This window comes from Megalobrama amblycephala, linkage group LG7 (assembly GCF_018812025.1).
Source record: "Megalobrama amblycephala isolate DHTTF-2021 linkage group LG7, ASM1881202v1, whole genome shotgun sequence".
In the NCBI taxonomy this organism is placed as follows: Eukaryota; Metazoa; Chordata; class Actinopteri; order Cypriniformes; family Xenocyprididae; genus Megalobrama; species Megalobrama amblycephala.
The window spans coordinates 4,876,431-4,890,163 of record NC_063050.1 but is presented as its reverse complement, the minus strand read 5'-3'; the positions used below and the strand labels follow the sequence as shown (position 1 = coordinate 4,890,163).

General features: G+C 39.9%; 1 protein-coding gene across 5 annotated transcripts in view; it reads left to right on the top strand.

Moving 5' to 3' along the window:
* Positions 1-13,733, top strand: part of LOC125271091 (protein NLRC3-like) — a 15,441-nt gene extending 1,708 nt beyond the window's left edge. For 2 of the 5 annotated variants that reach the window (XM_048195039.1, XM_048195038.1), the window contains 5 exons: positions 381-459; positions 543-705; positions 2,421-4,215; positions 8,043-8,089; positions 11,244-13,733. In XM_048195039.1, coding sequence (XP_048050996.1) covers positions 457-459; positions 543-705; positions 2,421-4,215; positions 8,043-8,089; positions 11,244-11,794 — 2,559 coding nt within the window. In that variant the 5' untranslated portion in view covers positions 381-456 and the 3' untranslated portion in view covers positions 11,795-13,733. Of the gene's footprint in view, positions 1-380; positions 460-537; positions 706-2,420; positions 4,216-8,042; positions 8,090-11,243 lie in introns of all 5 variants that reach the window. The other 3 variants (XM_048195037.1, XM_048195036.1, XM_048195040.1) reach the window with 2 other exon arrangements.

Here is a 13,733-nt window from a genome sequence, read left to right as displayed (position 1 = left end):
AAGAATATGAGATGTTTTTTTTTATTTTTTTTATTGACAGACAGACAGATGTACAGACTATAATAGTGCAGTGACCAACAATCTAGTAGTTCCATAATTCCAGAAGTGAAATAATGTGTAAATGTATAAGTGTGTGCGTGTCTGTGTGTGTGTGTGTGTGTGTGTGTGTGTGTATATGCCCATTTATTACCATTGTCATCACCATTACCACCACTCACCCACCATCACTATTCTTGCATTAGTTTTTTTTTTTTTTTTTGTCCGATGTAATGATTACTTATATATGTAATGATATATATATATATATATATATATATATATATATATATATATATATATATATATATATATATAGATCTGAGCATATCTATTTAAAACAGTGTGGTGAGACACTGAACATCCTGAGGAAGATGAATGACAACAATATTCCTGAACAGTTAGAGAACAAACACAAGGATGGTAATAAAGAGAATTATCATTATATTAAAGCTCTAATGTCATGAAATCTCTGTAAGATTAAATATATCTCTATTTCAGTGCAGATGAGCATTGACAGGCACACTGGAGTCAGTGTTGATGTAACAGCTGACACAGGTGCAAGTGTAAATACTCCTGTACTCAGTGGAAACACTTTCACAGGCCCAGTATTCATCAACTACATCTCAAACTCTGCAGTACACAATATACCAACAAGGATCAATGAAGGTACTGGAATATGTTGAGGTTTAAAAAGGATCTTTAAATAACTGACTTTTAGCAGAACGTTTGTTTACAAATGTGAGTATTTAAAGTAGAGGTTATCAAAAAGTTCCCCAGTGCTGCACATTTCATCTCTAATTCAACTGCAAGGCCTGAACTGTCAGATAAAGGAGACATGCAGAATGTGGGTGCTCCAGGACAGGTTTGAGAATCCCTGCTGTAATGAATATCTTAAGTATGGTATACATTTTAGGTCATCCTCAGACCTCAGTCATACAACGAAAAGGCATAATATGGCATAATATACTTTGAGTAAGATCAAGAAAACAAAAACCAAACAGAGAAACAAGACAATCTAGAGTGCTCAGAAGTGCATGTGGCAAAAGCTAAAACTCAATAACACAGACAGAAACAAACTGGGTATAAATAGATGGACACTAACATTATAAGTGATGACAGCTGGGTGCAATGAAGAGATGAGTCTGGAACAAGGGGTTATTGGAAATGGAGTCCGAAATGGTGAGACAGTGCTGGGGTGGAGTGCCCTCTGGTGGCTAACCAGGACACTCCAACTGGACATAATGCCTCAGACTAAAAGTATTCAGGTCTCAGGAAAAATTATGTCAGGTGTCAAGTCTCGTACAAATAGGCATTGGACAAAACAGACTCAAAAAAAAAAAAAAAATACATTAAAAAAAACCTGTTAAACGAAGGACATTAATTTCCAGGGATGCAAACTATTCCTGGCCTTTTAGAATTTTTCATATTTTAATGCCATTTATGTTATTTGTCACACAATGCACAAAGAAATATTAACATAGCAGTTTTCAGTATATCAGATAAGAGTGAATTTTTGTGTAGCCTATCTGTGGTCAGGTTTATTTCTGTAATTTCACAATCATTTGAAAATTATTCATAAAACTCCAAAATATTATTCTAAAACTTACAATAAAACATGGTAAAACCAGCAACTTTCATATTCAAGTAGCCTACGTCCCATGTTAGGAAAGTATCCAAAATAAAAATATAATTTGCTAATTAGTTCACATTAATTATTTTACACACTGGCGATGAAAAGTTTGAATTAAGACTTAATGTTTTTGAAAGAGGAAGGCTAAATTTATTTGATCAAAAATACAGTAAAAAATATTATAAATCTATGTGAATTTATTGAAAATGTTGAAAAGCTGATTTTTCAGCATCAGTACTCCAGTCCTCAGTCATGTGATCCTTTAGAAATCATTCTAATATGCTGTATTTTTTCATAAACATAAGAATTTTTACACTCTCTTCCACAAGTGGACCTCTATTCCATAAAATGACAGTTGTCAAGCCCCTGAAAGGACAAATACTAGAAAGGCACCATAAAACAGTCCACATTCTGCACTACTTTCTGAGTTTTAAAGACCATACCAGAGCATTGTTATATATGGACTGATTTAAGGTATTGAACTTTAGTGGTATTAAACTTCCCTGTATGGAAAAGGCAAGGCAAGGCAAGGCCGAAAACCTGACAAATGTCTTGAAATACAACATCTAAACAATGTCTTGAGGTGTGGGAACTGTAGTATAAGTGAAATAATTGACTCCAGTCCATTGAATTATTAGAAAATAATGCACACCTGGCATTATTCCAGTCCAAACACAGTTCATAGTTCTAAATCCAGTATTTTGAGATCTCTTACTCTTTGACATATTAATACTTTTCCTCTTTCTCAAAGGTTTAACTCCAGAGGACAGTAAAGTTAATATTCATCATTACGGAAATATCAGCCTCAGACTGAAGAACAATTTACAAGAGGACTACAAGCGAATATTGGTTGGTAATTCACAAACAGGTCATCGGGAAAACCTGAATTATATTTCTAATCTATATGTGGTGGAGAATAAGACTGGAAGAACAGTGAGTGACTATGATGTGATTCAGATCGAATCTACCAACCGTTTTACTGTCAAGGACACACCGATCCAGTGCAATGACATATTCAAAGACCATATGGGTCAACAAAGGAGAAAAGTGCTGACGATGGGCATCGCAGGGGTGGGAAAGACAGTCTCTGTCAATAAATTCATTCTTGACTGGGCTGAAGGAAAAGAAAATCAGGATATACTCTTCATATTTCCACTCCCATTCCGTAGACTGAATTTGATAACAAAAAAATACAGTCTCATGGATCTGCTTCATGAATGCTTCTTTAGATGTACTGAAGGACTGTCCTCTCTTCCTGGAAATGACTGCAAGGTCATGTTCATCTTTGATGGACTAAATGAATGTCGCTTTCCTTTGAACTATAAAAAGGACATATTAACAGATGTGCATAAGAAAACATCAGTGAGTAAGATAGTTACAAACCTCATCAAGGGACATCTGGTTTCCTCTGCTCTCATCTGGATCACATCCAGACCTGCTGCAGCTGGTCTGATACCACGGGACTACATTGATCAGGTGACAGAGGTGCGAGGATTCAACGATGAGCAAAAGGAGGAATACTTCCACAAAAACAGCAGTCCTGAGGTTGCTGGAAACATCATCCGTCACATCAGGAAATCCAGGAGTCTGTACATCATGTGCCACATCCCTGTCTTCTGCTGGATCTCTCTCACTGTTCTTCAGCTTCTACTGACTCAAGAGAGCAATGACAAAACACCAACAACTCTTACAGAGATGTACATTAGCTTTTTACTTTCTCAGAAGCAACAGATGAAAACAAAATACTGTGATCATCCTGAACCTAAACCCAAAGCCAAGTCTTTCGATCAGATTCTTCTGAAGCTTGGAAAACTGGCCTTTACACAGCTGGAGAAAGGTAATCTGATTTTCTACAAAGAAGATCTTGAGGAGTGTGGATTAGATGTCAATGAAGGTTCAGTGTACTCTGGGTTATGCACTCAGATCTTTCAGATGGAAAAAGCTGTGTCAGAAAGAGAGATTTACAGCTTCATACATCTTAGTGTCCAGGAGTTCCTCGCTGCTCTCTATGTGTTTTTCAAATACAAATACTATGGAAGAAATGCCTTTCTTCAATCTGAGAGAAGAAAACTGAAATGGAAACTCTCCAAAACATCATTATTTGACCTTCATAAGTCTGCAGTTAAGAAGTCTTTAAGAAGCGAGAACGGACACCTGGATCTTTTCCTCCGGTTCCTATTGGGTCTCTCACTGGAGTCCAATCAGAGTGACCTGAAGGAACTGCTGCCAATGCTGGAACAGAAACCAGAGAATGTCAGAAACACTGTTGACTATATCAAGAAGACAGTAGAGAAGGAGAAATCAGTAGAGAGAACCATCAAACTCTTCTACTGTCTGAATGAACTGAAAGATGACTTTATGGAGGACATCCAGAAGTATCTGATCTCAGGAAATCTTTCAGCACAGAATCTCTCCTCTGCTCAATGGTCAGCTCTGGAGTTTGTGCGGCAGATTTCAGAAGAGACTCAAGAAAAGTTTGAAATGCAGAAATACAGCTCTGATGAAGCACTTAGGTTGCCAGCGAACCAAAACACGAGAAGAGCACTGTAAGATTCATTTATTTTAAATATAAAAATTATGCAGTGTGCAGTGGGGGATTATGCAGGATGCAGTGTGTGAGCAAAGAATGAACATTACTGGTATTAGCACATACAAGGTCTGGATGTGTTGAGATAATATGAAGGTAAATCAGTAGCAAAACCCGAGAGGTTGCTGATTTGAATGTGAGAACTTGTCATATTAATATTTGTATTTGTAAATTGAAATTTACACTCACAGCCCTGATGTGAAAAGCTGAATGTTTCGATTTGCACACGCAGACAACAATCAAAACACCCGTGTTGTGAAGTTACAGTTGCAGATTAATAGTTACAAATGTGTAAAATGGCATTCACATAAACAAAATGACAGACACAAATGTGTGAGACATATTTACTTTTACACTTTACTTCAGTTTCGCTGTACAGCTTCAAGTCGGCACTTACAACCTCTCAGATCTGGGAGTACAAGTTCAATTCCTGGCGCTTTGACTTTTGCTACTCTTTTTGCGATATTCCTGTTGCAAAACTGACTTGAGCACTTGAAAACAGACATGTGAGAGCAGAACGGGGGTGGGGGGGTGAAGCCGTTTTATTGGTTGATGCCTGATAAGAAGATAAGAAGTCTGCTTTGGACCAATCATAAAGCTCTGATGAAGATGATGTGATTACTATGCGCTGTTTACAGTTAGTGCAGCTGCTTTTTATTAGTTTTCCTATGTAAACATGAGCTGAACGTCTTTGATCGTTGCATTACATCTCACGCTCGAGACCCTGCAAAGCAGCGGGATACTATTGTGCGGCGTCTCGTTTTAAAAAGCAAAAATGTATTGTTTGTGATTATCCCCTGATGCCTGTCACTCAGAAGTCAAAGAAATGTGCCAAACTAGACAAATAACCTGCATCGCAATGTGCATTTACTATCCATCCTAAAGAGTATGTAAGATTAGTACTATAGTCTTCAATACAATTGTAAAAATGTAATTAGATATCACTTTTGAACCCAGAGACCAGAGTGTACTACAAGTGGTAACTAAATATATTTTTTAAATACAGAGATAATATATTAAAAGCACATTTTAGTTCATATTTCATGGTATCTCAAAATAGCACAGTTGAGTACACTTAGATGTTCTTAAGATTATATGAAGAAGTACTAAAGAAGAATTTTTAGTATATTACAGTTTTTCTCCATTGGTTTGGCTCATTTTTTGAAACAGAAATTACATTCTCAAAACTCTAAGATCATTTGGCAAAACAGTCTTACAGTTCAGTACAACACTATAGCTCACTTGCAAAAGCTCATATCTCTCCCAAAACTGTTCACTCATGTTTAAAAACTAAATTCCTTTACCAAATAAATAGTCAGTGCCACAGAAATGGCAAAGATCCCTCTCAATTGCTTTGGCTCATTTCTCAAAACAGACCGGACATTCTCAACACACTTGGTGCTTTTGCCAAAGTTAACTGGATGGTTCGGCACAACACCATGGTTCACCTGCAAAAGCTCATACCTCTCCCAAAACAGTTCACTCATGTGTCAAAACTAAATTTCCTTCTCATTTAAACAGTCAGTGCCCCCAAAATGCTTTGTCCCTTTGGCATTGTGTAAGCACTGCAAGTCAAAATGTTTAGATGTTTTGTCACTATGGCAGAGGACCATTGAAATATCCCTCATGCCCACCCTTCAGTCTTAGCCCAGTCCTTCATTGACAATGGTTACTGTTTTTGTCTAGCCAGCATAATACATTAAAACTGTAATGGGTCATTGTATGGGACAATGTGAATTTCCACCGTGGCTTGCTCATCAGGGCCTGGTTCACTACTCATCCAAGGATGGTCATGGTGTTCCTACCACCTTACTCTCCTTTCCTCAATCCTATTGAGGAGTTTTTCTCTGCTTGCAGGTGGAGAGTGTATGAGCATCGGGCTCAAGATCAGAGGTCCCTGCTCCATGCAATGCACGCTGTGTGTGAGGATATTACAAGAGATCATTGTAGGGGATGGTTGTGACATGCACTGTGTATAAAACTGAAAAAATGAAATAGGATTTTAGGGTAAGAGTAGCCTCCAAGGTTTGACATCACACATTGCACTCATACTGCCAAGGAAATTGTAATCATTATCATTCACACACATAAAGTAACTTCCATACATCATAGTAAAAAGAAAATGTATACAGCATAATATACTGTAATATAAAAACACAAACAAAAAATGAAAAAAAAAATGAAAATTATATGCAGCCTACAGTGCTGTAAACAAAGCTGGAGTTTCACAACTAACAGTTCTTCACTGGTCGCTGTCCTCACCCTCCCTCTCCTGGACATCGTCCTCACCCTCCTGGCCATCCACACGCTGCTGTCTGTCTGGCCACAGATTCTCATCCACATCACAGCGTATATTCTCCTTTGCAATGCAACGAGGGAAGAAATGGTGTGCATGTCGCAACCATCCCCTACAATGATCTCCTGTAATATCCTCGCACGCAGCATCCATTGCTTGAAGCAGGGACCTCTGATCTTGAGCCCGATGCTCATACACTCTCCACATCCAAGCAGAGAAAAACTCCTCAATAGGATTGAGAGTAAGGTGGTAGGAACACCATAACCATCCTTGGATGAGTAGTGAACCAGGTGAGCGGGCCACGGTGGAAATTCACACTGTCCCATACAATGACATATTGTGGTACGTGAGGCCCTACGAGACCTCTCTCATTTTCAGGGTTCAAATCAAAATGAAGGCGGTCCAAGAAGATGAGAAGCTTCTGTGTATTGTATGGGCCAAGTCTGGGGATGTGAGTGACCACACCATTCTCAGATATGGCAGCACACATAGTTATATTGCCCCCTCGCATCCTTCGTTAGTCAAGTTCTAGTTTCACCTGACTGTCAGTTGCTGTAATAAATTTATCAAATGTTCCAAGGATTCATATATGGTATTCATGGTATTATGTTCTTGACTAATTTTGACAATTGAACAGACTATTGTGCACGTGATGACTTATACAATGAAATGACGCTGACACGTTTTGGAGTGAACGACCATTAGACTGAGAATCAACAATCAGTTTAGATCAACAAGATCTATTCACTTGGAAATTGTGCTAAATGTAGGCTACCTGTACTTAATCATTTGCAAAGATGTACTGAGACATTGAGACATGTACTTAGACATTTGCAATTTGATGAAATGATGAGAAATTCAATTCTGTTGTGAACAATTGCCAAGGGGTTTGGAGATTTGTCCATGTTGTTTTGAGAATGTAATTTCTGTTTCAAGAAATGAGCCAAACCAATGGAGTACAAGTACAAGATTAGTGCATGAAAATAGAACACTTTAAGTACATTATAGAAATGTACTTTTTTTTTCAACTGGGGGTTCAAATGATTGCAATTATTATTTTACTGGGAGACTATTTGTCTTCCTCACCTAGATCCCTCCTGTTTGTCTTTCTATTTCTGGTATCCTGATTTTAGCTGAGCATCTCTTGCCAGCTGCCTGATGGAGTGCCACAAGTGTGACGTGTAGGAGTTTTAGGATAAACTGTATTTAGGATAAAAACACACACTAGATCATCTCTTATGTTCAAGTCAAGTTTTAATTTTAGGCTAGCTAATTCATTTATGCAGATGTGCATTATTTTCTCTCTATGACATCATAATCTTTAGTGTTATTAAAATAGCAGTTCAGTTTTTATACTTTTTACTTCATTTTTACTTTTAAGAAATTGTAAACTGTGCAGTACAGGTTAGTAAATCATACCACCTGTGATGACTGTCCTGAAAATCAACAACCCTAACTCTAAGATCAAATATGTGTTTGTGTGTTTATAGTGTGGATTATGGAGGAGAGATCAGAATGACAGCAGGGCCAAGAAAGTGTAGGTCAACACACACACACACACACACACACACACACACACACACACACCCACTTATCTAGAGAAAGTAATTGTGTTTTATATAGCTTAGCTAATTATATACATTTCCCTTTCAAGGGAAAGCCTCTGCGTGATTGCGTCATGAAGCACATGTGAAATCTGTCCAATGGTATGGCAGAACATCATAGGCGGGTGACGTCATGACCAGGAAACTATAAAGCACACTTAAATCAAACAGTGTTAGCTTCTGTGTATTCAGCAAGCGTTCTCTGTTGAAATTGTGTGTCTTATTTGGTGCTGTTTGTCTATCATTATATCTTAAGCTCACAATGGCAAATAACCACCAATTCAAACAATGTCTTCCTCCCTGCCTTCCCCCTCCCTCAGAGGTGGGGATACACATCAGATTTGTGTTGTTTGTTTGGAAGCGGAACATGCTCAGGCTCGAGCTCCAGTTGGGCACTCTTTGAGGAGGGTGTCTCGGCTTGAGGGTGTCTCGGCTCAAGTCCCTCTGTTGCTGAGGCACAGTGAAGGTTCTCGTAATGGGGTTCGCAAATGGAGCACCCGTCTCTAACCCCTTACAGAGGGGTTAGAGATAGGTGCTGCCCTTTATTTGCCCTCACAACCTCTGTCCAGCACTTTACTTCATGAGCTTTGCGGTTTCTTCCGCTCGTGGTGAAGAGCCAGTACTGCAATGCTCCAGTTCTAATGAATAGGACATTGTTAGTGTCGAACCTGGTGATGTTGAGGATTTTCCACCTTACACACAGGCTTATGAGGAGCTGTAGCCAAACTGAGCATAAGCTGGCCAGCCAAAAACAGGAGATTCATCACGCAAGCAAATTAGACGGACGCTTCCTTCCATCTAGATCACAACCTCCTCATTTTTTTCCAACTGCTGTTTTTTCCTGATCTCCACACCCAGGTATCAAGATCATGGAGGAAACCGGCATCATATTATGTTTGCAGTCCCCAGACCACCAATTATTCTAACATTATGGGACTGAAGCAATATGGTTATGAGGCGATGCCTCAGGTGGAAGAGACGCTTTCGAGTAGAGACGCATACTTGGTAGCAGCTGCTTGTTTGCACACCGTGGCGGTGTTGCAGGCTTATCAAGCTGACCTGCTAAAAACCTGGATGAGGGCAAGGAAGTGAGCCATGAAGCTATCACTGCTCTCAGAAGAGCTACTGATTTATCTCTCCGTGCTACTAAGGAGATGGCCAAATCCATCGGCCGTTCTATGCCAGCCCTGTGTTGCGTCCTATTTTAGATCTACATCAGCTAAATCATTCTGTCAAGAAGCTCAAGTTCAGAATGCTCACTCTAAAACAAAACATGTCTCAAATCAGGTCCGAGGACTGGTTTCTCACAATAGATCTAAAGGATGCATACTCCATCCATATCTCCATCCTTCCTCAACACAGGAAGTTCCACAGGTTCGCTTTCAGGGGCGAAGCGTACCACACTCTTCTTGACCTAAACGTCAAGAAGAGTGTTCTATCTCCACAACAGAGAACCTTCTTTCTAGGCGTAGTTTGGGATTCAACTACTATGCAAGCATGTCTCTCGCCTGCTTGGGTAGAAGCAATTCTCAAAGCCATAAACAAGTTAAAGCTAGGTCAGTCACTCACTGTGAAACAGTTTCAGACACTGTTATGTCTGATGGCAGCTATGTCCAGCGTGATGCCTTTTGGCCTGTTGTACATGGGACCTTTGCAGTGGTCGCTCAAAAAATCAAGGGGTTCTCCCCGAGGGGAAACTAGTTTTGCATGATCAAGATCATGCAGTGATGCCTTCGTGCTTGTATCATGTGGGAAAAACCTTGGTTTCTTTTCCATGGGCCAGTGTTGGGAGCTTCTTGTCATTGCATAATGATTATGATGGATGCGTCCCTCACCGGCTGATGGGCAATCATAAGTGGTCGCTCGCCTCAGGGTCTGTGGCAGGTACTGTGTTCCTGGTACATAAACACTTCCTTCCAGACCTGAGAGGTCACCATGTGTTGGTACACATGGACAACACAGCAGTGGTCTCATATATAAATCATAAAGGGGGTCTGCCCTCACACCCATTATGTAGAATGGCACACCAGATCCTCTTGTAAGCTTCAAGGGAAGCTTCTCTGCTGTCAGCCAGAGCAGTTTACATCCCAGGGCACCTGAACCAGGAAGCAGACATCCTGTCGAGGCAGGGGTTGAGGCTCAGAGAATGGAGCTCCTTTGGGAGTGCTTTGGGCGAGCACAAGTGGATCTGTTTGTGTCCCGAGAGATTACTCACTGTCCACTGTTTTACTCCCTCACATATCCAGCCCCCCTAGGGTTGGATGCCATGGCCGTGGCTGCCGTGGCTGAGGCTTCATCTGTACGCCTCTCTTCCAATTACTCTGCTCCCGGGAGTTCTGGAGAGTGTGTGTCCATCTGTTGTTAGTAGCCCCATTCTGGCTGGGCCGAGTATGGTTCTTAGTGTCTCTCCTCAACGTCTCTCCTTGGGAGATTCTAGTCAGTAGTAACCTTCTTTCTCAGGTTGAGGACTCACTCCTTAACCCCTACCCAGAGTTGGCTTGGCCTCTGAGGGGGCCCAGCTTGTAGATTCAGGTCTCTACTGAGGTAGTAGACCATACTCCATTCGAAAGCTCCATCTAGGAGGAGGCTGTATGCCCTAAAATGGAGAGTTTTTACTGCATGGTGTTGGACACAGCTAACTGCCCAGTTGGTACAGTTCTGGAGTTTTTGCAAAACCGATTCTCTGCAGGGTTACCTCCATCCACCTTGAAGGTGTATGTGGTGGCTATTTCTGCTTACTGCACTCCTTTAGATGGCATGTCTGTGGGGACGTACCAACTCGCTTCCTTCGTAGCACTCTGAGGCTGAGGCTGAGGCTAAGGCCTACGACATGCTCAAGGGTGCCGACTTGGGATCTGGATGTAGTTCTAGAAGGCCTATCCATGGTTCCATTTAAACCTATTGAAGAGGTTGCATTCCCACAGTGCTTGACGCAGCATGAGTTCCCTTGTAAGGGAACGTCTCAGGTTACATATGTAACCATTGTTTCCTGACACAATCACGCAGAGGCGTTCCCACAGCACTTGACACAGCATCTCATTGTTTCTCAGGGAACCATGGCTACATTTTTTTCTTGTATGTGTTCAGATGCCTGTGATCTCACACTGGATCCAAACACAACACACAAACGTCTCATTCTGTATGAGGACAACAGGAAAGTTAAACATGTGAAAAAGCATCAGCTGTATCCTGATCATCCAGAGAGATTTGCTGATGTTCCTCAGGTTCTGTGTCGAGAGACTCTAACAGGACGCTGTTACTGGGATGTTGAATGGAGTGGCTGGGTTAATATATCAGTGTCATATAAAGAAATCAGCAGAAAAGGAGGGAGTGAAGACTGTAAGTTGGGATCCAATGACAAATCCTGGAGTCTCTTCTGCACTGAAAATGGATTCACTGTCCTTCACAGTAATAACAGCACCAACCTACTGGCTCCTTCTCCCCGGTCTGACAGAGTAGGAGTGTATGTGGATGTGTCGGCCGGCACTCTGTCTTTCTACAGCGTCTCTGACACACACACACTCACACACTTACACACATTCAACACCACATTCACTGAACCACTCTATGCTGGATTTAGGGTTGATTATGCTTCTTCAGTTTCTCTGTTTCAGATTAAAACAGAAACACATACTTAACTAAAACTGAGAGATAAACTATATGTATTTAAAATATACAGTAGATAGTCAACCAAAATACCTATTACTGTTGTGTGTGCTACTGCCGCAAGGCTGTGGTGTTAAATACAACCCAGTCACATGTGACACACGTTTGTTAAATCATCACCAGTTGGTGCAAAGGGATGGTTTGCAACAATGTGCAGAAAGGCTGGAATGTAAATGAAGATTAATTAATTTCCTGTTAATTATAATAATAATATATCATTAAAACATTTAATCTCGGCGGATTATTCACCATATAATTACTTGATGTAACAGCTATTTGAACAGCTATTAAATCTAGACTTTATCTTTAACCTGTCATACACATAACACACTAACTCATTTCTATAATTCAAATACATTAAATAATTATTTGTTTGCATAAATTAGGTCAGCTGGAACGGGGAACACTTCCTATAACACCTGATGTACTTTGTAAGAAGAATGGCATCTACGCTAATATTAGTCTGTCTGTTTCATTCTTATCCCGAGGTTACCGTAGTCATCCGTATCCAGGCTGAATCCAGATCAGATGGAGGACTTGCACCTAGACATGACAGCAGCCTTAAATGTCAGAGGAGACCATGACAACTAAACAAGTCATAGAGACAGAGCGCCTGTGAAGACCTCATCGACATGACAGCCATCGGCACAGATCCTCAGCAGAACACAAGAACTAGACAAGTCCTCTTCACAGACCCCCATGAGCAGTTTTAATTCTTCCCACCATTCACCGTTGTGACATATCCCAATCTTCAAGCAGAAAGACTTGGATGAAATATCAAAATCACATCATGTTGGTTTGTTGGCCAGAGGAGAACTGGTCCCCCGGCTGAGCCTGGTTTCTCCCAAGGTTTTTTTCTCTATTCTGTCACTTGATGGAGTTTGGGTTCCTTGCCGCTGTTGCCTCTGGCTTGCTTAGTTGGGGACACTTAATATTCAACAATATTATGGATTTGACTGACGTTGTTGTATGAGAACTGAACTGAGCTGGACGAGCTGTTTTCTGCAGAACTGATTTATAGCTGAATTGACCTCATTTCATAATTAATGTACATTACACAGTTATTGATCTGAACTGAATCAGCACTGAACTGATTTAAACTGAATAATAACTGTGTATTGTTGTCTTTTTAGAGCTGCTGTATGTAAACTTTTGAACAGGTTCATTTTTGTAAATTCAGTTAATAGTTTGTCTTGAGGACTAAGCTGCACACTAAGCTGCAAAAAATGTATTACATTTTTATCAAATTAGATTTCAAAAGATCACATAACACCAAGATGATTCATGTGTATGTATTTATTTTTATGGATCATAATTTTCTTTACTAATTCTCATCAATCTATCATATTATTATTATATTCTATTTGAACTATGTCTTATATACTACTTGTGCTTCCTTTAAGCCGTGTTTGATTGTGTTCATAAAAAAAAAAAAAAAAAAAAAAAAAAAGGGGGATTGTCCACAGAAATCATTCAAAATCCACCCTTGAAAATCTTAATTGATTGAACATAAATGCCATAATCATTCTGTCATTCTGTCAAGGCATATTGGCTTATGATAGTTGAACACATTCTGATTCATGTTCAAAAGCACTAAGATCAATTGGAATACAATGTTTAATAATTTAAAAAAACAGACTGACATGATTAAGGTTTCAGTCACTATCTAGCTGGTGCTCCAGTCCAGCAGGAAGCAGAAATGCAGCATATTTTGCTGTGCGAAATCACAAACTGCCATATGAGGAAGGGAAGTTTCAAATGCCCAGTTTACTGTATTTTGCATAATTCATGTGATTTATATTTAATTATATGCTTGCTGTTTTTTGACTGTATGATGTTTTTACTTGTATCCTCACTGTATTTCCCTATTTAGTACTGAACAGTTTAAATGAGTTACAGTTTCAGGATAAA